Raw genomic sequence first — 20954 nt, 5'->3', positions numbered from 1 at the left:
AATGAATCATGAGAATATGATTCTTAATAACTTTACTTTCCAGTGTTTGAAAAATATCAAGATTTTATATTTTATATTTGATTTAAACACCAAACTAAAATAATGCTAGTACTTATAATTTTATATTTATAAAAAAATATAAATTTTTAATAAATTATTAATTATAAATGATAATAATTATATTATTATATTTACTATTTCGATAGATAGTTTAGATATGGATCATCCATGATAATATGTAATAATATAATTTTCATAATAGTTACATGGAGTATTATAATCATAAATAGTTATAATAATAAATATGATTATTATTATTATAATTATAATATTTACGGATATTATAATTAAATAAAATTTATAATTTAAATTTCACTACGATTTTATTGATTATTTATTAATTTATAAAATAATAGTAATAATTATTTATTATTATTATTATTATTATTATTATTATTATTATATCATTTATATTATAATTATATTTTAATTATCTAATGAATTATTAATTACTATTATGATAATAACAATTATATATAAATATTATAATAATATAATTATAATTATGATAAATTTAATTATAGTTATTTATTATACTGAAATGAAGTATGATTTATAATTTTAAATTATTTTTAAAATATTATATTTATTAATAATAAAAATAATAATCATCGTAGTAATAATAATAATAATAATAATAATAATAATAATAATAATAATAATAATAATAATAATAATAATAATAATAATAATAATAATAATAATAATAATATATTGCATTCTAGTAAGAATTCTAAAACTAGGAAAGAGAATACCTAAAAAAAGCTAGGATTCTGAATCCTGAAAAGTTGTACTAACTTTCCTTGTAAATACTATATAAATACACTATATAAATACACGTGACACAACACCATAATCTTGCAACTAAAATTATAATCGTCGCATGCTTTTATTCGTAACTTAAATGTAATAATGATTGCACACTGGGCGCACGTTGGATAAAAAATTAGTTAATCTAAATTTTATTGAGAAGAATTAAACATTTGGATTATATATAATGTGCACACTCATACAATTAATGTATCCATTTCCTTTTTTTCTTTTAGGGAATCACTAACGATGAATATAATTTTATCGCTAATAAATAATCAATAATTTTTTTTCATTATATCTCAAAGAACGAAAACTAACCATCAATCATATATAACTATACGCGTCGCACACACCATATTCTTGCTAACTAAAATTATAATCATCGCACACTTTCATTCGTAACTTAAATGTAATAATGATTGCACGTCGGACGTACGTCAGATGACAAAGTAGGTTAATCTAAATATCAGTGAAGTTAAATATTTGGATTGTATATAATGTGCATTTTCATTCTTTCTCAACCAATGAGAATCACCCAACAATCATATATAACTTCACGGGTCACATACACCACATTCATGTTAACCAAAATTATAATTGTCGCATGCTTTAATTGTTAACTTAAATGTAATAATGATTGCACTGGACGGCAAAGTAAGTTAATTTAAATTTTAGCGAAAGACCGTTAAATATTTGGATTATATATAATACTTACATCATATTCATACAATTAATGTATCCATTTACTTTTTTTTATTTTAGAAAATCACTATCAACAGATATAAATTTGTCGTTGATAAGTAATTTTAAAATATTCTCCATTTTTTCTCAATCAACGAGAATTATCCGACAACCAAATAGGTACACGTATCACAAACACCATATTCTCGTCAAACTAAAATTGTAATTGTTGTGTGCTTTACCGACATTCTTTTGTTACATAATAACGACAACCCAATCACTGACATTCTTTTGTAACATAATAACGACAACCCAAGCACCGACATTCTTTTGTAACTTAATAACCACAACCTAGGCACCGACATTCTTTCATAACTTAAGAACGACAACCCGGGCACCGACATTCTTTCATAACTTAATAACGACAACCCTAATCATCAATATGTTTGGATTGAATATAACACGCATCTTCATACAGATATTGTATCCATTTCCTTTTTTGTTATTAAAAAGTCACTAGCGACAATATAATTTTGTCACTAATAAGTAATTTTCAAATACTCTTTATTTTTTCTCAACAACGAGAATACTCAACAATCATACATATAACTACACGTGTCATAAACACCATATTCTTGTTAACTAAAATTATAATCGTCATGTGCTTTAATTTGTAACTTAAATGTAACAATGATTGCACGTTGGATGAAAAATTAGGTCAATCAAATTTTAGTGAAAGACAATTAATTATTTGGATTATATATAATGTCACATTTATACAATTAACATATCCATTTCCTTTTTTCATTTTTGGGAATCACTAACGACAAATATAATTTTGTTGCTCAAAAATAATATTTAAATATTCTTCATTCTTTCTCAAAGAACGAGATCTACCCATCAATCTTTTATAACTATACGTGTCGCACACACTATATTCTTTTTCACTAAAATTATAATCGTCGCGTGCTTTCATTCTAACTTGAATGTAATAATGATTGCACGTTGGATGCACATTGAAAGACAAAGTAGGTTAATCTAAATTTCACAGTGAAATATTTGGGTGGTATACAATGTGTATTCTCATACAATTAATGTATCGATTTTCTTTTAGTTTTTAGGGAATCACTATGGCGAAAATAATTTTGTGGTTGATAAATAATATTTAAATATTCTTCATTCTTTCTCAACCAACGAGAATCACCCGACAATCATATATAACTACACGCGTCTCATACACCATATTCACGTTAAATAAAATTATAATTGTCACGTGTTTTCATTCATAACTCAAATGCAATAATGATTGCACACTGGACGAAGAGTAGGTTAATTTGAATTTCAGTGAAAGACCGTTAAATATTTGGACTATAGTATATATCATACTCATAAAATTAATGTCCTTTTTTTTAGAAAATCAATAAAAACAGATATAGTTTTATCCCACATAAGTAATTTTAAAATATTTTCCATTTTCTCTCATTTAAAGAGAATTATCCGACAATCAAATAACTACGCGTGTCACAAACACCCTATTCTCATCAACTAAACGCGTGATTTACCGACACTCTTTCATAACATAGTAATGACAACCCACACACCGACGTTCTTTCGTAACTTAATAACGACAACCCTAATCCTCAATATGTGAAATTCAAAATCTGATTCTCCTTCCAATGTTTGAAATGCAAAAGTGTCAATCGGATTATGCTAAGTATATATACCACAACAATGAATCAAATCAAGGCCAAATAGGCAAAGAATAACATGAATGTCCCCAGCCTCATACAAAAAGGTAAAGATACTGATAAAATTATTTTAGACTAAATAAAAGTATATAATAATCCAATTTGATGCAGTGCATATTTGCATATACACACAAGCAAGGACAGGTGGTTGGTCTGAGGTTTTTGAAATCCATAAGAGGAAAATACCTAAAAGAAAATCATAAAAAAAGATTCTTTAATTTTCAAATTCATTTTCTAATCTATTGGTTTTCATATAAGATTCTCAATTTCTTGGAGACAGAGTTAAAACTGGGAAATCTGACAAGAAAAGGAGATAAATTGGGTGAGCCAAGATTATCCCAATTTCTTTCTTTTTTTCGGTGCATTTCTTTTTCAACTCCCAAAAGAAAAAAAATTACTCTGGGCAGAGATGCCTATTTGATTGACTTTTGGTAGGTGTGGTTGAGGGAATTGAATGAGATTTGTTACTTTTCATTTTTGTGTATTGGTTTGAAATGTGAGAGAGGGTATGAATGTGGTGGCATTATGTGTATGCTAGTGAGGTGTTTTGAGTAAGTTAAAGAATACTGTCCTCATTAATCACCCCACCCTTTCTCTAATATTTCATACCTCACCACCCACCAATTTCATTTCCATCATCTTTCTCTCTTTCTCCCACCCCATTTTTCAAGACTCTGTTTTCTCTCTCTAAATTTTCCTTGCTGTCTGGGATGGGTTTCGCATCTCTCTGATTTAGGCTTCTCTCAAAGGGGGAAAGCAGAGGTGGGTGTGAAGGAGTTTCTGATTGTGTTTCAAAACTTTATGTAGCTTACAACCGAGTTTTTTCCTTCAAAGATTCGATTTTTATCTGATTTTTGTTTTCAATTTTCAGGTCTTGACTTTGGATCTATTGCTGTATCTGCTGCTCTTTGGCCTGGTAAATTTTCTCAGATTCTTACATGTTTGTGTGTTTAGTTTTGGATTCCTTTTTTGGGTTCTGTTTGGGAATTTGATGTTTTCTTCTTTTTTCCCTTTTGGATTACCAGCTATCATATGTAACCTTATGTTTCACCCTTCGATTATGCTTTGAAATTCATGCATTTTAAGGTGTTGGTTTAGGATTTTCCCTTTTGTTTATTTGTTTTTTGGAAGAACAATTTAGTTGGATTTAAATCTGTTACGCTTTTTCTGATGGTTTCATATTTTTGTATGTGATTTGCAGATTAAATTTTTATTGTTTCTTGAACATATGCTAAAAAAGTGATCTTTAATGTTGGAGTAGTGTTGAATGGTGCCTTTGAATTTAAGTTTTCCCCAAAATGTAATACTCCATACTGTTTTACTCTTGTATTTTGTATCTTGTTCTTGAATATGCTTTCGGAAAGTAGTGAATACATGAAATTTACTGATGATTTGATGAATTCTATGGTTGCAGATTTCCTGAAGAACAGTCTTGCTATTTTTTCTACATTAATTTGTTTTGTTCATAATTATTGGAATAAAATTCGGCTTAGCCGTAATGCAAGGGCCAAGTAGCTCCGTCAGTACTTTACCTGAGAATATAGGATTTGATCATGGCTCTGGGTCGGGTGACGCCACCATAGAGTCCCATTCCCAACTTCCGTGGACTAGTATGCAGGCCACCGTGCAAAACCGGCTACCAGATTACAGAATGCTGCCAAGTGAGGCCAATAATCAGTACTTGCAACATGTGAGGCATGAGGGGCCGAATGTGGAGTGGAGTGTAGGTGAAACTAGTTCCAGTTCATCACAGCGCCTAGGCGATCAAAATGAGAGGAAAATGGAGAATAGTTGGACCTTTGGCTTGAGAACCAACCTCGCCTTAGAAGAGAGGCAATACGAAGACTCTGATGTTCGTTCATTGGATAACATCAATGTGAACTCACAAGGAAGTCAGGGTGCACACACTGGCTTTGGTTTGCGCACTTCTAGCTCCAGCGCCCTTCCTCAGGATCTTAATATGATCTCGGGATTTGTTGATTCAGATGATGATGATGACAACGATGATGATTGCCAGGTAGTCGAGCGTCCCGGCTCCTACATATCTATTGGACTGTCTAATGAACAGATGCAAGCTCCCCGCACCTCCTCTGATCCGTTTTCCATGCCTCCAAGGCGCGGTGGCTATGTGATGGACGAGAGGGAAGACAGGCCGGGTCTTTCAATCGATGGCCGACATATGTCATGCAAGCGAAAAGCTCTTGAAGTGCAAACAGGACAGTCTTCGGGAGTAGGGAGCTCAAGTTTTCAACATGATGAAAGAAACCAATTGCATACCATGCCAACCACTCATGTTGCTGTCAGCAACTCTAGTGTACCGGCTTCAACACACAATGATGCCATCGTTAATAATGGTTCGGAGCCAGCAAATCCGAGGCTCAGGCTTGGTGCAGCAGCAGCAGCTCGTTCTGCGATGCCTTTCTCGCTGACCTCTTCAGGGAATGCAGAAAGTTCCCGTAGAAATTTCCGTTTGCGAATGAATGGCCTACACCAACAGGATACATTTCCCAACAACTCTCTTTTGACCGAGACTGATGTTGGAAATGTAGGCCTTTCATCTTCTAGGCACTCTTCTAGATTACTCCGAAACCATCTATTTGATATGGCCCCGTCTAACTCAGTGGAAAATGCAAACCTAAACAGCCGGCCTGTTCTGTCTGATCCTCTTGTGCGCCGTAATAATCATCCTAGGTGGCAATCGAGAACTAGCAGGTGGGCTGCTGCTATTGCTGCAGCATCAGCAGCTTCCGAAGACAGGAGGATGCCTTTCGGAGAGCCTTCTTCAAGGCATATTCCACAAAACATTTCCGAGCATCCTATGTTCGTTCCAGCAAGTGAGATGGGAAACTCATCTCAGAATCCTACGAACTGGAACTTTTCTGGCGGGAGCAACAGTGTGGCTGGAAATTCCGCATCTAGTTCTCGGGCCGGGTCCAGCACCGGCCTCAATGCTGCTGCTACAAGTTGGTCCCATCGGAGCCATCCCCAATATCCTCAGAGATTATCAGAGATTGTGAGGAGATCTCTGTTGTCGAGTGCAGGAGCCGAGGCTGCAGGTCAGAGCAGCAATCATGCTGCAAGATCGGGACTACCTCAGGAGATGGTACTTCCATCGGGATCTGAAAGTCATGGTCATCGTGGGCTAAGCTCGAGATCAGCATATCTGGAGAGGCACGTCGATGGTGCTTTTGGGGTACCGCATTCGCTGAGGGCTTTGGCTGCTGCAGGTGAAGGAAGAGGCGGTGTAATGTCCGAGGTATTCCACATCCTCCTTTCATTTGCAATTGTTCCATTAGTGCTTCTATCGTCGCTGATGTTTTATGCTTTTTGTTTGTATTTATAACTTGGGTTTGTGAATTTTTTTCTAAGTAATGCCATGCCTTAAACTTGTATCGCTGGCTATTGATAACTTATTTATGCGTATCCAGTCTTTAGTTTTCACGCTTCGAACTCCATGAATGATGCAAATAAGGTCCATAGGCTATGTTTCCCTGCTTAAAAAAACGTTTGTTATATTGCTTAGGAATCAGCATTGTATCAAGAAATTGAATTAGCTAATTAACTTTGAGGTTAAACTGAATATAGATTAATATACTTGTTTTCTGGCTTTGTACAGAAGTGTTTCAAATTGAAAGAACTAAAACTTGACCGTAAATGTAATAAGCGTGTTAAAGTTTACTGATCATCAACGTCATGTCTTGTTTTTCTCTCTCACGATGTTCTATATGCTTTAAAGCACTTGTATTTGGTAAAAAACATTGCTGTATTACACTCATTCACAGTGTCTATTTTTTCAAACATGATGTCTAGTTAAACCGAAGATTTTATCACCCATTCTATTTGTAGATCCTTGTGATTGATTAAAGTTTGTTTCCGTTTTTAGCAGATTCGCCACGTCCTGGACCTCATGAGGAGAGGGGAAGGCTTGAGATTTGAGGTCTGTATTCTTTTCCTTTTTCGGTTTTTTACCTACCACGACTCACTTGGCTTAAAACCGTCCCAACTTCTTGACTATATGCCATTGTGCTGTAGTGGAAAATGGAAATGCACTTGTTGTAAAGTGGATATGTATTTGAACTAATTATCTTGCTATTGTTTTCTTGTATGGTAGGATGTGATGATCCTCGATCACTCGGTCCTTTTTGGGATGGCCGACACCCATGATCGGCACCGGGATATGCGACTAGATGTTGATAACATGTCGTACGAGGTGAGGATGCAGCACCGTTTGCATTTTCACAACACATCAATGCTTTATGATATGCATCAGCTTGATTTTTCCACTCGTTTCCAGGAACTATTGGCCCTAGAGGAGCGCATCGGAAATGTGTGCACCGGGCTGAGTGAAGAAACCGTGACGAGCCGTTTGAAACGACGGAAATACCTAGGTGGTAAAGCCAAGAATGCGGCTGAGATGGAGCCTTGCAGTATATGTCGGGTGAGGCCACAACATTCTTCGACACGGTTCATGCAAAACCGATCTTTTCAAGTCCGTTTTAGGTATTCATGTCGTTGTTGCGTTGCAGGAGGAGTATAACAAAGGTGAAGATCTCGGAGCGTTGGAATGCGGGCATAATTTCCATGCCGACTGCATCAAGGAATGGCTGATGCATAAGAACTTGTGCCCCATTTGTAAAACGACGGGGCTGACCACCTGAGACACGGGCACCAGCAGTTCTTGGCTCGTCTTTCTAACGGAGAGTTGTGTTGGCAACGTGAGTCCTTAAAGGCATCGTTGCTAAGAAGTTCACCGTCTTCCCTTTCGTATTTTCGCCTCCGGCAGCCCTAAATTATCTTTGCTCTTCTGTGGAAGATACAGTGATTCTTGAAAAGAAAATGAAATTAGAGAACCTTGTTCAATTTAGTCAGCAATTGACAGGATTTTTGAATATTCAACTATTTACATTCATCTACCTTGTTACATTTGACAATAGTTTTATGATATTTTATTGGCTTTTATTTGCTTTATTATTTGAAGTTTCATGCTAGTATATATACTCAATGTTACTACGGAGTACTAGTTTTTTGATGAAATATATGCTCAATGTATTTTTAAATAATCCATTATTTCTCATTCGACAATGCATATTGATACATCTATGTGTATGAACCATTTTATGTATTAATATAAGTAATAAAAAGTGGTCCATTTTTTTCGATTTCCTTAGCATAAGGTGGGTAATCATAATCTTCATTGGCCCTTTGATTTTTGACCCAATTTGATGCCTAGTACCTGAAAATTATAGGGGAGGCCACTTAAAATTAAATGAAAGTGTTTTAATTGCTTTAAATATGTATTTAAGGTACTACACTACTACCTATTTAGTTTAATTATTAGTATTTGTTTCGATGCCATGCAAATTGCACCTACTAGGCTACTAATAGGCATTTTAAGAACACAAAAGCTGTGGATTAACATTGCAGTACCTATATATTCCTATTAATTAATTATGCTAAGCTTATCGCAAATTGAATGAAATTTACATATATGGCTGCGTTTGGTACATCGGAACCAAACATCGGAATCGGAGGTATGGATTTGGAATTGAAGTTTACATGCTGCGTTTGGTACATCGGAATTGGAGGTATGTAATTGGAATTGGAGTCTTCAATTCCAAATTAAATATTTGATATCATAAAAATTCTTGGATTTGGAATTGAATAATTACAATTCCAAATACTCCAATTCTACAATTTAAATTTGATATCAAAATTCAAAAGTAGTGGAATTTCAAATACTTACTCCCTCTATTTTTTCATAGTTGAGTCATTTTATCATTTCGAGAAGTTTCTTCATAGTTGAGTCATTTGCTTATATAACAACTTTTTCGTCTTTCTTACTTTACTCTCTCTTATTTTAATCTCTCTACTTTATTCACTTTATACTTTATTCTCTCTACATTTTCCTCTCTCTTACTTTTTTATCTATTTATTTAATACATCCAACATTTATTTCTAAAACTCCATGCCAAAAAGTTCCGGCTCAACTATGAAGAAATAGAGGGAGTATTAAATTACACACACAATGCACACATTCGCACACACACACACACACACAGAGCACACATTCACATACACACATTCTTACACACACACAGAAAAAACATTCTCACACATTCACACACACACATACACTACACACACATCACACATTCACACACACACAAACGCGCACACACACAAACATACACACACACAACACACATTCTTACATGCACACTGTGCACATTCTTACACACATTGTACACACACATTCGCACACACACTGCACACATTCAAATTTTTAAATACAATTCTATATCAATTATTTCATTTTATCAAACAAAGGATTTGGAATTGAATTAGAGTTCCTTCCAGTTAAATTCCATAGAATTTCAATTTTATGTACCAAACGGACCCTATAGAAAACTTATTCATCCTATAACAAGTAAAAATATTTCAAATATATAAACAGATTCAACCAAAGGAAAAGTAAGAGCTTCTCACAAAATGTGTCACCATTCATCCTAATTATTCCTTCTATGTAATTACATGCTTAATATCATGATCTATTATATTTCATCGTTATATTTGTTCATAGAAAAATAAAAATAAGATAAAATACTCCATTTATAAAAAAAAATAGTTTATTTTTTGTCATTTTGATCTGTGAATCAAAATTAAACAATTTATGTTTTTGAAAACGTTTTACCAACATTATGCTGCTAATGATGTGTATTCTCTAACAATACCACTAATTACCTTTTCTTTCTTTCTTTTTTATCATTTTTACTTTATTAATTTTGTAGTACTAAAATTCATATTATATCTAAGGTCTTTATTTGTAAACAATGGATAAACATATTTAAGATATAAATAAATAAATAAATATGATACATATAAATAAAATAGGATGGTTCCAAATTTCTCACGCGCAACTTGGAATGAGTAATATAGGGGATGGTGCCTTTTAAAAATGTATACTCTATAATCTAATCTAAAGCTCTGTTTTAGGGTACGATGGATCCAGTTGGACGTGATAACCAAACAAATTATTTCTATAATTTCTACACTTTATTATTTAATATTTCCAGTAATAAATATTTGTTCCAACTACTTCATTTTATAATTATATTTTTGCTTCTATTTTGGCTTTAAGTGAAACTAAATTTGGACAGTTTGGTCAGAAGATAGAAAATAGAATGAAAATAACAGATGACAACTAAGTTATCAACAAATTTATCATTTATATGACAATGTCATATTATAATAAAAACTTTATTTCAGTCGCATGCTCCGTATTATATTATTTATATGTATCAGTATAACGCTGCAGCTGCTGTATTATTGAAATATTTTTGGGTAGGTAATGATTTCAAATATCATGATTTTTTAGCTATGCGATGATGAATTCATGATAAACCCGTCAACACAAAATAACAATTGAAAATGTGTTACTGTTTATTGGTTTATTTTTTAAGTTGAAAACTCATTCGGAAAAATTAAGTGTGATTTTTTTCCCCTTTATATTTAGAAAAAAAAAGACTTTAATTTAAATATATTTATCATATAGTATAAAAATATGATAAATTTGTATATTTAAAAAGCGTTAATCTTGTTAATTAATTGAAATGCGAAACATTTACCTATTTTATTGGTTTTGTGTGTAAAACAAAATTTGTTGCACCTTGAAAACTGAAGGATCTCTTAGAAAATTAAGAAAACATGAGACCCCTCTGTTTAAATAAACAAAAGATTAGGAGAATTAAGGCGGGATGATAAGAGATTATCATTCATTTATAATTTAAAAGAATATAATAAATTTAAATTAGTGCATAAATAGCTCTTCTCATTTTCCAGAAGAGGAAAAATACAGGAAAGTGCGGAAACCGCTCTCTTTCCGAATATAGAAATGAAAAGTATCGATTTCAGCAATATTTGTTGATGGGAATATGAAAAAGCTGCAATGCCTTTCTTACTTTGCAGCGAAAATAACCCAATAATCGAAACTCCTTTGGTTTATTGACTTCAATGTCTGCTCTTTTCCATCAGAATCGCTTCAAAATTCAAAATTGTCAAATCCTCTCCCACTTTTTTTCATCATTGGAAGAATGAATATAGAATCAAATCAGTTTAGCTAGCTTCAATTTTGCTCTTTTCTCATTTTCAAGACCTTTCAAATCACAGAGGGAGAGAGATAGAAATACAAAGTTTGAATCTTGATTTCTGATTCATTTGATGAATTTTGGTGTGTGAAAAATGTCGGATCTTTACGGAAGCAATGAATCTGAAGACATGTCGTCTTTTCTCCAAATTCTTCTACAAAACTCGTCTTCCTCCGCCGGAGGCTTGTTCGGCGGCGGAGGGGCGGTGGCGGAGTCCTCCACCAGCATAAGTTTCTCTGATCCCAGCTGCAAGAATCTCTCTTCCACTTTTGAGGTAAACGACGAATTCTTTCTCATTTTCCCTAAAATCTTGATAGATAGCTTACATTTTTTTGGTAGCTTATTAAGCTTGTGCAGTAGTTATAATGTTCCACCTAAATCTCATTTGAGAGTTGTGATTGCAATTTCAACTTTGGCTCTTTGTTGTGATCAATAATCCCTTTGAAAAAAAATTGGTTTTTGGTTTTGGGAATTGATGAATGATAGGGAGGAGAAGCTTATGATACAATGATGAATCCGGTGGCACCTCGTTCTTCGAAGAGAAGTAGAGCTGCTGAGGTCCACAATTTATCAGAAAAGGTGTGTGATGGTCTTAGTTTAGTTTGTCAAGATCAGGTTTCTACTGCAAATTTGTCTCAAACCATTAGCTGTTTTGGACAGAGGAGGCGAAGCCGGATCAACGAGAAGCTGAAAGCACTTCAGAATCTGATTCCGAATTCTAACAAGGTCTTTTAGCACAACTTGGTTCTCTTTATCTAGAATGTTCTGCATTGAGTTTAGGATCCGAAATGTGAAGATTTTGTGTGTGTTTCCTATTGCTAGACTGACAAGGCATCTATGTTGGATGAAGCCATTGAATATCTCAAACAGCTTCAACTGCAAGTTCAGGTTTTCGCCTTCTCTTCTCTCTGTAAACATATGCTTGCTCGGTTTTCAAAGTCATATCATACTTGTCCGATCCAACTGTGGCCTTAAAGGTTCGCGTGCTGTCAATTCCTTTCGTGTTCAGTATTTGTGTAGCATAATAATTATTCAATTTATGTAAGCATTTCTGTGTGAAATTTTCAAGATTTCTCATGTTAAAAGGAGTGGCAGATTTGAACTTCAACTTCACAATCTTGTAGTATAATGTATGTTGAAGTTCTAGTAGCTGAGACGCGCCTCTCGTTTGCAGATGTTGACAATGAGAAACGGGTTGAGTCTGCACCCCGGATACTCCCTAGGGTCACTGCAGTCGATGCTAGCACCACCCTCAGTTGGTCTTGACATAGACGAAGGCATTCCATTGCTACACACAAACCGAGGATTGGAGTTCTCTAGGGATCAAAACGACGTCTTTATGCAGACACCAGCAAACCACGGTCCCTCAGCCCTGCCAATGCTCGTGCCATCCACATCAAACGCTGCTAACTCTGCAGTGCTCCCGAGCTATGGATTGATGGCCTCCACAAAGGTACTAATGCTCGATTTCTTGATTCAGCCAGTGCCATGACTAACGGTTCTTATCCTCCGCTGCAGGATATCTGCAGGGATGACACTTTGTCGCGGTTGCAGCTCGATATAAGCTGCTCGGGCAACAATTCTACGGCCAGGGTGTCATCGCAGTAGTTGTAAGTTATAATGAACAGAGGAAATAAGAATACCAATTTGAGAGAGGTGATGTTGTTTCTAGTTAAATGATGTCAAGTTAAAGATCATTGTTGTGTTTCTTCTTATTATTCAAACCTCTCTTTTTTCACACATAATTGAAGTTTTTGGGTTAATACTATTGATGTCTAGATTGCTTTAGAAAACATTGGATGATGAGATGTTGCAAGATTTGAAAATGATGTTTTAAGAGCAAAATATTGTAATTCTGATCCCATGTAACAACATTAATGTGTTTGAAATGTAATTTATTGGGTTAAAAATTATACTACTAATATTGTAGGGAGTATTAATTTATTTTATCATTGAGATATGGTGTATTATTGTGTCGGAATATGTCCCCCTATAGATTGGGAAAATACATTGATTTTTTTTAGGAATTTCCCTTATATACTATTCTAGGCATCATTTTCATAAATTTTGAGCAAGGGCCTTTTGATATATTTTTAATATAATTACTAATTGAAAAAGTGGACTATATTGGGTAATTCCATAAGAAATAGGAGTAAGTGACTCAGTTAGTGGAACTAAAGTGTGTAAAGTAGATTTGAAAAACAATGTACTCCAATAAGAATAATATTTGGATTACTGGTGGATATATTTTTGAGTTAATTAATTATAGGATTGTTTGTATCTAATGTATGTCATTTTCCAAATTCATAACGATTTAGAATTTGTGTTAATTATGTAAAAGAGAATCTTTCTCTTCGCAATGTGTATAAACTGACCAAATAATTTACTTTATTTATATCGAATTCTTAACCTCTCATACCTAAGGGATGAGATGTTGAACTATCATGTCACCTATGTTAATTAAAATAAACTAATTCTCTTTAATTTCACTTGGACTGAAAAATATACTCCTAAGGGCATCCGCGACGCTATCTATTATCCGTCTCATCTCTTCACTATTCATGGGCCTCACTGTACTTTTCAGCTCATCTCTTAACTAAGAGACAACACCTGCATCCCTCCATCTCTTAACCATCTCTTAACTATTCATTCAATTTCATTTTTATTTTTAATTCCAACAAATTCAATTAATAAAACACACACTTCATTATAAATAAAATAAAATTACAATTTAAATACCTAAAAAAATAAAAAAGACATAATTAAAAAACTAGAAATTACAAATTGCACACTTAAACTCAAATAAAAAAAAATGGAGGCAAAGAAGTAGAAGAAGGAGTTCTCTAGTGACGATCATCTAACGGTTGCCAAATTTTGCCCAAATGTGCTCCATTAGATCCTCCTGGAGTTGGGCGTGGGCGGTAGAATCACGTGTCCTTGCCCGAATAGACAACCGCTCTTGCAAAGACGGATGCACTCCCGTTCGAGGCGGACTACTTGCGGTTGAGCTTCCCGGGGTTTCAGGGTCGAACCAATTTTCCGCCTCAGGTCCTTCGTCGGCGACAATCATGTTGTGCAAGATTATGCACGTATACATGTGTCGACCATATTCTCCATAAACCACTGTCGAGCCGGGGCTTTGATAATGTTCCATCGAGCTTGGAGAACCCCGAACGCTCTCTCCACATCCTTGCAAGCAGACTCTTGCTTCTGCGCAAAAAGAGACTGCTTTTCGTCCGTAGGCCTGTTGAACGTCTTCACGAAGGTTGGCCACTTCGGATAGATGTCGTCGGCAAGATAGTACCCCATTTTATACTGGCGATTGTTAGCGATGAAGTTGATGGCCGACGTTTTACCATTCAGAACTTCAGCGAAGAGGTCGAGTTGTTGAGCACGTTGACGTCGTTGTTCGAGCCGGGGACCCCGAAATACGCATGCCAAATCCATAGCCGGTAGTCGGCGACGGCCTCAAGTATTACGGTGGGGTGGGTGCCTTTGTGGCCGCTCGTGTATGACCCCCTCAACGCCACAGGGCAATTCTTCCATTGCCAATGCATGCAATCGACACTCCCGAGCATCCTGTGGAATCCGTGCACTTGTTCATGAAGACGGAGCAGAAACTGACAATCTGCAGTTGGTTGGCTTCTTCGAAATTCGGCGGTGAAGGCTGCCCGGATGCCTTTGCAGAAGTTCAACAAATAAAGTCGCCCAGTGGATTCTCCGACGTGCAGGTGGTATTCGTCGAACGCATCCGCCGTTTGTCCAGTAGCAAGCTGACGGATCGCCGCAGTACATTTCTGGAGCGTCGTGTGGCTAGGACGGCCAACAACGTCGAACCCTTCTCTGAAGAACTCTTCCCGTGCCGCCAATGTACTCGCGATATGCAAAAATAGCGGGCGTGACATACGGAAACGGCGACGGAAGTAGATATCTCCCCACACCGGGTTCGGACTGAAGTAATCACGTTCCAACCTTGCGGCGGCTTCCTCCCGGTTACGGTGGATGTATGTCCGGCGTCGCCTAGGAGGCGCGGCGGCTTCCTCTTCCCTACGTCGATCTTCTTCTAGCGATTCTTCCATTATTCGACGCATTTGCTCAAATGGATCCATAATTGATTAAATTTGGGAGAAGAAAAAAATAAAGGAATGATTTTATAGAAGTGATTGGAGAGGAAAGAAAGAGAGATGAGAGAATAGATGTGTGTTTGTGTGTAAAAAAATTTAAAAATATGACCGTTCAACGCCAGATTTTTTTAAAAAAAAAAATTGAATTATGACGTCATAAATCCAACGCCCACTCGCGGGTCGGCGAGTGGGCGTCACGCCAGCCGCCCGCGCGCGCCACGTGGCCCCGGGCGCGTGTCTCGCCATCTCGAGGCTTGCCTCGCCGGGACGCGTCGGGCGTCGAGACGAGACGGGAGCCGCAACGCTGTCTCGATGCCGTCTCATCTCGTCGAGACGAGACCGAGACAGCAACGAGGCAGCGTTGCGGATGCTCTAATAACTTTCAGAGTGGGACAATGCATTTCTCATTGCAAAAAGAACAAAAAAAGAGTATACATTAAATAGCTGTAAATAAAAATTTCGAGTAGTGGATAGAGCATAATAAGGGCATCCGCATCGCAGCGCGATGCGGTCTCGATCTCGTCTCGACGAGACGAGACGAGACGACATTGAAACAGCGATGCGGGATCCGTCTCGTCGGGACGAGACGGGCTGTCTCGACGCGTGACGCGTCCTGGCGAGACCGGCCTCGAGCTGGCGAGACACGCGCCCGATGCCACGTGACGCGCGCGGGCGGCTGGCGTGACGCCCACTCGCCGACCCGCGAGTGGGCGTCGGAATTATGACGTCATAATTCATTTTTTTTAAAATCATTTTTTCGAAAAAAAAAGGGTAATATGACTGTTTTTTTTTTTATATTCTATAAATACTCTTCTCCATTCTCCATTTTACACACAAACACACATCTATTCTCTCATCTCTCTTTCTTTCCTCTCCAATCACTTCTATAAAATCATTCCTTTATTTTTTTCTTCTCCCAAATTTAATCCATTATGGATCAATTTGAGCAAATGCGTCGAATAATGGAAGAATCGCTAGAATAAGATCGACGTAGGGAGAAGGAAGCCGCCGCGCCTCCTCAAAGGCGACGCCGGACTTACATCCATCGTAACCGGGAGGAAGCCGCCTCAAGGTTGGAACGTGATTACTTTAGTCCGAACCCGGTACGGGGAGATATCTACTTCCGTTGCCGTTTCCGTATGTCACGCGCACTATTTTTGCATATCGCGAATACATTGGCGGGACAAGAAGAGTGTTAGGTTTGGTATACTGAAAAGCATGTTTCGAGCAAGTTTCGCGCGAATAGAATCTTGCTTGTATACGTAAAACTCTACAATCCACTTTTAACCCGATTCAGTATTATTCGAGCAGTCTCGCACGAATAGAATCACTATTATTATTACATTGTATTTGCTTGTGCATTTATAAGATGTTTTACAAACATTTAAATGCATAAGAAGTAAACAAAGTCTAAGTCTTTTGTTTAGTAGACCGGTTGTGGGCGTCGTCCACTTTAAGGTAACACGGTCAGATCTATGTAATGCTTTGCAAAAGAAAAAGAAGAATTTCACAACCTAGATAGGCTTTGGTTACCTATCGTGAAAGGTTGCAATGTCAGTCCTCATATTTCTAAGCCTTACCGAAATAATTTGACATTGGTGTGGTATAGTACTCGAACGGATCTAACAGCAAGACGTGTCTTTATGCTATCTACTGAAAGACTAGGTCTTGATAAAATGTTATTTCTTAATCTACATATGTTAGCATTGAGCATACGGTATTGATTATGCACTACTTTGACTTATCAAATGGTGCGGCGCAACCCAATAATCCCGATATATTGGGTAGTGGTGATTAATATCTAGCGGTGCTAGGATTGCTATTATGTTGAAATGTGCACGTTTGATAATGTCCTCAAGAGGAGCTCGAACAAGGTTTTATTATTCGGAAAACTGGCCAGTTGGAGTTTTATTACTCTATGAATAATAAATAAGTATTTCTTGCTAAGTCCACTCTTGGAATTAATAAGATATTAATTAATTAAGTCCATAGCAGACATTAATTAATTAATGGACATTTATACCTTAAGCACGAGAAATAAATAATAAATAACGAAAACCCGGATCACTTGTAATTTCGGATTTGGATGGGGAGAGTTCAATATTACTTCTGTAGTGGCTGCTCGTAATATTCCAATATAAGCTTGTATTAAATTGTGGGTTCAATTTAATTAGTAAAAAGCTAATTGGGGGAGCCCATATCCAAAACCTTCCATAGATCCCTGTCTGGGCCCAAAAGGAACTTAATATAAATAGGAGAATAAAGGAGACAGAATGATCACAATTTTCATACTTGAAATTTTTGAAATTTTCGGCCCCCCTCTCTGAAGGAGATTTCGATTTCTACTCATTTTCCCAAAAGGATTTCTTCTGTCTTCTTTATTCGAGTCCTAGTATTGTGATAAGATCAGCCCACCCTGATATCGAGATACAGTTCGGGAACCAGAGAGAAGATCCGTGGTCTAGTATTGAAGATCATCACGTGGAGAAGGCGCGAGCAATCGTCGATTCTTTGGAGAATCAAAATCGGTAACTCTAAACCGTAGAATTCATGTTTTAGGATTTATATTTTTTAAGCATGAATTATTTGCGTTCTAGCATGCAATTATCTGTTTAACATGTGAATTGATTAATCGCATAATCGGTCAAATAGATCCGTATCTGATTTATTTGTTTTGTACAAGTCTTCCGCTGTGCAAGGGGCACCAAACCCCAACAATTGGTATCAGAGCCAATTTTTGGCTCTGATTATGTGGATTAATTTCATGTTATATGAATTGCTTGAATGCATATAAAGTTTGAATATTAAGAATACGAAAATTCGTTCTTGGAATATTCTGCTAGTGCTGGTTCGTTTCTTTGTTGTGCTTTAATTCTTTTAAGATTGCATAACAACATATGAATCATGACATAAGAATTACATCAAGTTAACGTGATGTTTATTTGATGAGTACTTCTTATAATTTTAATTGATTGTTGTCGTGCATATATTTGTTTGTATCAAATTGTTGCGATTGCGACATCAAGAATCCGTCGCACCGCAGCCACGGCTGCGGAGAATTGCTGCGGAGAGGTGTCGACGCAGCAGCGTCGGAGATCACCGGGCAGCAGCGCCACAGGCGTCGCAACAGCAAACAGCAACACCGGAGCAGCTGCGACACGGCGGCAGCGACGTCGGAGATGTCGCAGCAGCAGCAACGGTGGTTTCGCGAGGCAGCAGCACCGCTGACGCCGGAGACGCGACAGCAGCTCCAGCAGAGTGACGTTGACGCAGCAGCGTCGGAGACGTCAGGCTCGGTGGATGCGTGAGACAGAGAGGGAAGGCTAGCTTGATGCAGGCGGCGATGGCGGTCTGAGTAGGAGCCCTTCGTGGGCAGTTCCCGGCCTCGAAAGACAGCGACCTTCGTGAGCAGCCGGAGACGGAGCAGCAGCGACAGCAGCTCCAGAGGAGCGACGTCGACGCAGCAGCGTCGGAGACGTCAGGCTCGGCGAGCTCGCGAGACGAGTGGGAGCCCAGCAGCGGCTGCGGTTCAATGGGAGTACGACGACGCAAGATTAGGGTTTCCCTATGCGTGATGTCGTTTTGTCTCGTCTCACGACTTCGCTTTCCAAATTTTGATTAGGATTTCCAAATCCTTGGATTCAATTTTGGAAATAATTCAAGATTAATTTGGAAATAAGATTTGAATATATCTTTTGTGGATTTTATATATTATATAAGATTTGATTTTGTATCAAATCATGGATTAATTATAGATTTTATCCTTATTTTATGAATTTGTAGGGATTTAATTTCTAGACGAAAATCCTAGTTAAATTTAGATAATGACAATCTAATATTTATCTATATCCTATGGATTAATGTGGATTTATCCCTAGACAAATCCTAGTTGGATTTAGATAATGATAATATTATTTTATTCTTATTCTATGAGTTTATATGAATTTATTCATAGATAAATTCTAGATGGATTTGGATAGTGATAATATAATATTTTATTCTTATCTTATAGATTTATATGGATTTGTTCCTAGGTAAATCTTAGATAGATTTGAATAATTCTAATATAATATTATCTTATTCTATGGATTTATATGGATTTATTCCAAGATAAATCCTAGATGAATTAGGATAAATATTTATATTAATTTATTTTATCCTAGGGATTTGAATAGATTTAATTCTATTAAGACAAATCTTAGATGGATTAAAATAAGTATTAATCCAAGTTATCCTTATCTTTTGGATTTATGTCCTAGATAGATTAGGATGTTGATGATATATAAGAAATCCTTATTTAATTGGATTTAGATATATTTATTTATCTAAGAAATCCTAAGTAATGTGTGATATATTCTAGATGTCTATTCTAAATAGAATTAAGATTTGTACAAATCTTTATTGATTGGATTTTATTTTTATCTTATGGATTATGATGGAAGTGTTTCTATCTAGTAATATCCTAGTATGATTTAAATAATGATAATCCTAGATCAACGTTATCTTGAATTGTAGGATTTGATTTTATGGAAATAAAATCTAGAATAATCCTAAGTGGATTTAGATAGTTGACTCTATCTTGATAAATCCTAAATGAATTTTGGATAAACATTATCCGAGATAAAACTTAATTATTTAATTGATTCTCCCTTGACTAGATTAAATAATTGTCGTTAATTATCATGTGTGTTTAAATGCCATGCATTAAATGGATTTATCTGTTTATTTGGTGTTTATCTATTTTAAGTGGATTATCTGTTTTATCTTTTATCTGCTTATGTGATAATTATGCAAAAACCATATAAAAATATCTAAGTGATGATTACAACAAGTGCGTTGTATACGGTCTCCATCGGTTGGACTGCCAAATTTTGTGAAGTTGATTTTCTAATATTATCGCCACCTAAAGAGTAGGGACAATAATCCTACGAAAAACAGCAAGTTCATAAGGGCGGACTTCTCACATAATAAATAGAATGAACTAGAAAGTGGTTCCCAATATTATTGCCACCTGCAGAGTGGGGACAATAATCCTAAGGAACTGCGAGTTTCAGGGTTCAATCAGAATTTATGAGATAGCTTGGTTTTGTTGACAGCACATGAACATTGTTATGGGAGTGTGTTGTAGAAATAAAATTCTATAATGCTAAATCTGATGGTCGTGCTTAGGCAGCATTAGACGTATCAACCTCCAGAGGAGGAAGCAATTGATGCGTCGGTGTTGTGACCAGTAAATTGTCAAAATTTTAATGCGTATTAACCTCCAGAGGAGGATACAATTTATTAATTTTGCAGTTGTAAGATACATAATTGTTTTGTGGTTATTTGTGATTATGTATTGAGCATGAGTATGTGATAATAAGTTTATTTGCCAAATCTTCATT

At 36.1% G+C, this 20954-nt stretch overlaps 2 protein-coding genes across 3 annotated transcripts; both read left to right on the top strand.

Moving 5' to 3' along the window:
* Nucleotides 1-3711: 3711 nt before the first annotated feature.
* LOC125222189 (probable E3 ubiquitin-protein ligase RHG1A) lies at nucleotides 3712-8270 on the top strand. 2 transcript variants are annotated; one of them, XM_048124682.1, is made up of 7 exons: nucleotides 3712-4064; nucleotides 4174-4218; nucleotides 4717-6558; nucleotides 7189-7239; nucleotides 7414-7512; nucleotides 7597-7740; nucleotides 7829-8270. In XM_048124682.1, exons 3-7 carry the CDS (start codon nucleotides 4801-4803, stop codon nucleotides 7958-7960), a joined length of 2184 nt encoding a protein of 727 aa, XP_047980639.1. In that variant the 5' UTR covers nucleotides 3712-4064; nucleotides 4174-4218; nucleotides 4717-4800; the 3' UTR covers nucleotides 7961-8270. The 2 variants fall into 2 exon arrangements, with proteins under 2 accessions (XP_047980639.1, XP_047980638.1); XM_048124681.1 differs by having other exon boundaries at nucleotides 3720-4064; nucleotides 7186-7239.
* A 2948-nt stretch (nucleotides 8271-11218) lies between these two features.
* Nucleotides 11219-13359, top strand: LOC125222744 (transcription factor SPATULA-like). The gene is made up of 6 exons (XM_048125524.1): nucleotides 11219-11720; nucleotides 11933-12025; nucleotides 12107-12172; nucleotides 12269-12334; nucleotides 12621-12899; nucleotides 12965-13359. Exons 1-6 carry the CDS (start codon nucleotides 11541-11543, stop codon nucleotides 13052-13054), a joined length of 774 nt encoding a protein of 257 aa, XP_047981481.1. The 5' UTR covers nucleotides 11219-11540; the 3' UTR covers nucleotides 13055-13359.
* The last annotated feature ends 7595 nt before the right edge of the window (nucleotides 13360-20954 follow it).

This window comes from Salvia hispanica, chromosome 4 (assembly GCF_023119035.1).
Source record: "Salvia hispanica cultivar TCC Black 2014 chromosome 4, UniMelb_Shisp_WGS_1.0, whole genome shotgun sequence".
NCBI classification, from domain to species: domain Eukaryota; kingdom Viridiplantae; phylum Streptophyta; class Magnoliopsida; order Lamiales; family Lamiaceae; genus Salvia; species Salvia hispanica.
The sequence above is the reverse complement of the archived record's forward strand: the minus strand, read 5'-3'. Positions and strand labels throughout refer to the sequence as shown.

Bases quoted from the DNA above. Each gene is read 5' to 3' on its own strand.
- LOC125222189 (XM_048124681.1), top strand. From the start codon at position 4,801: ATGCAAGGGCCAAGTAGCTCCGTCAGTACTTTACCTGAGAATATAGGA. The intron at 7,240-7,413 runs GTCTGTATTCTT...CTTGTATGGTAG, and splicing joins GGGAAGGCTTGAGATTTGAG to GATGTGATGATCCTCGATCA. The intron at 7,741-7,828 runs GTGAGGCCACAA...GTTGCGTTGCAG, and splicing joins AGCCTTGCAGTATATGTCGG to GAGGAGTATAACAAAGGTGA.
- LOC125222744 (XM_048125524.1), top strand. From the start codon at position 11,541: ATGTCGGATCTTTACGGAAGCAATGAATCTGAAGACATGTCGTCTTTT. The intron at 11,721-11,932 runs GTAAACGACGAA...GATGAATGATAG, and splicing joins ATCTCTCTTCCACTTTTGAG to GGAGGAGAAGCTTATGATAC. The intron at 12,335-12,620 runs GTTTTCGCCTTC...TCTCGTTTGCAG, and splicing joins AGCTTCAACTGCAAGTTCAG to ATGTTGACAATGAGAAACGG.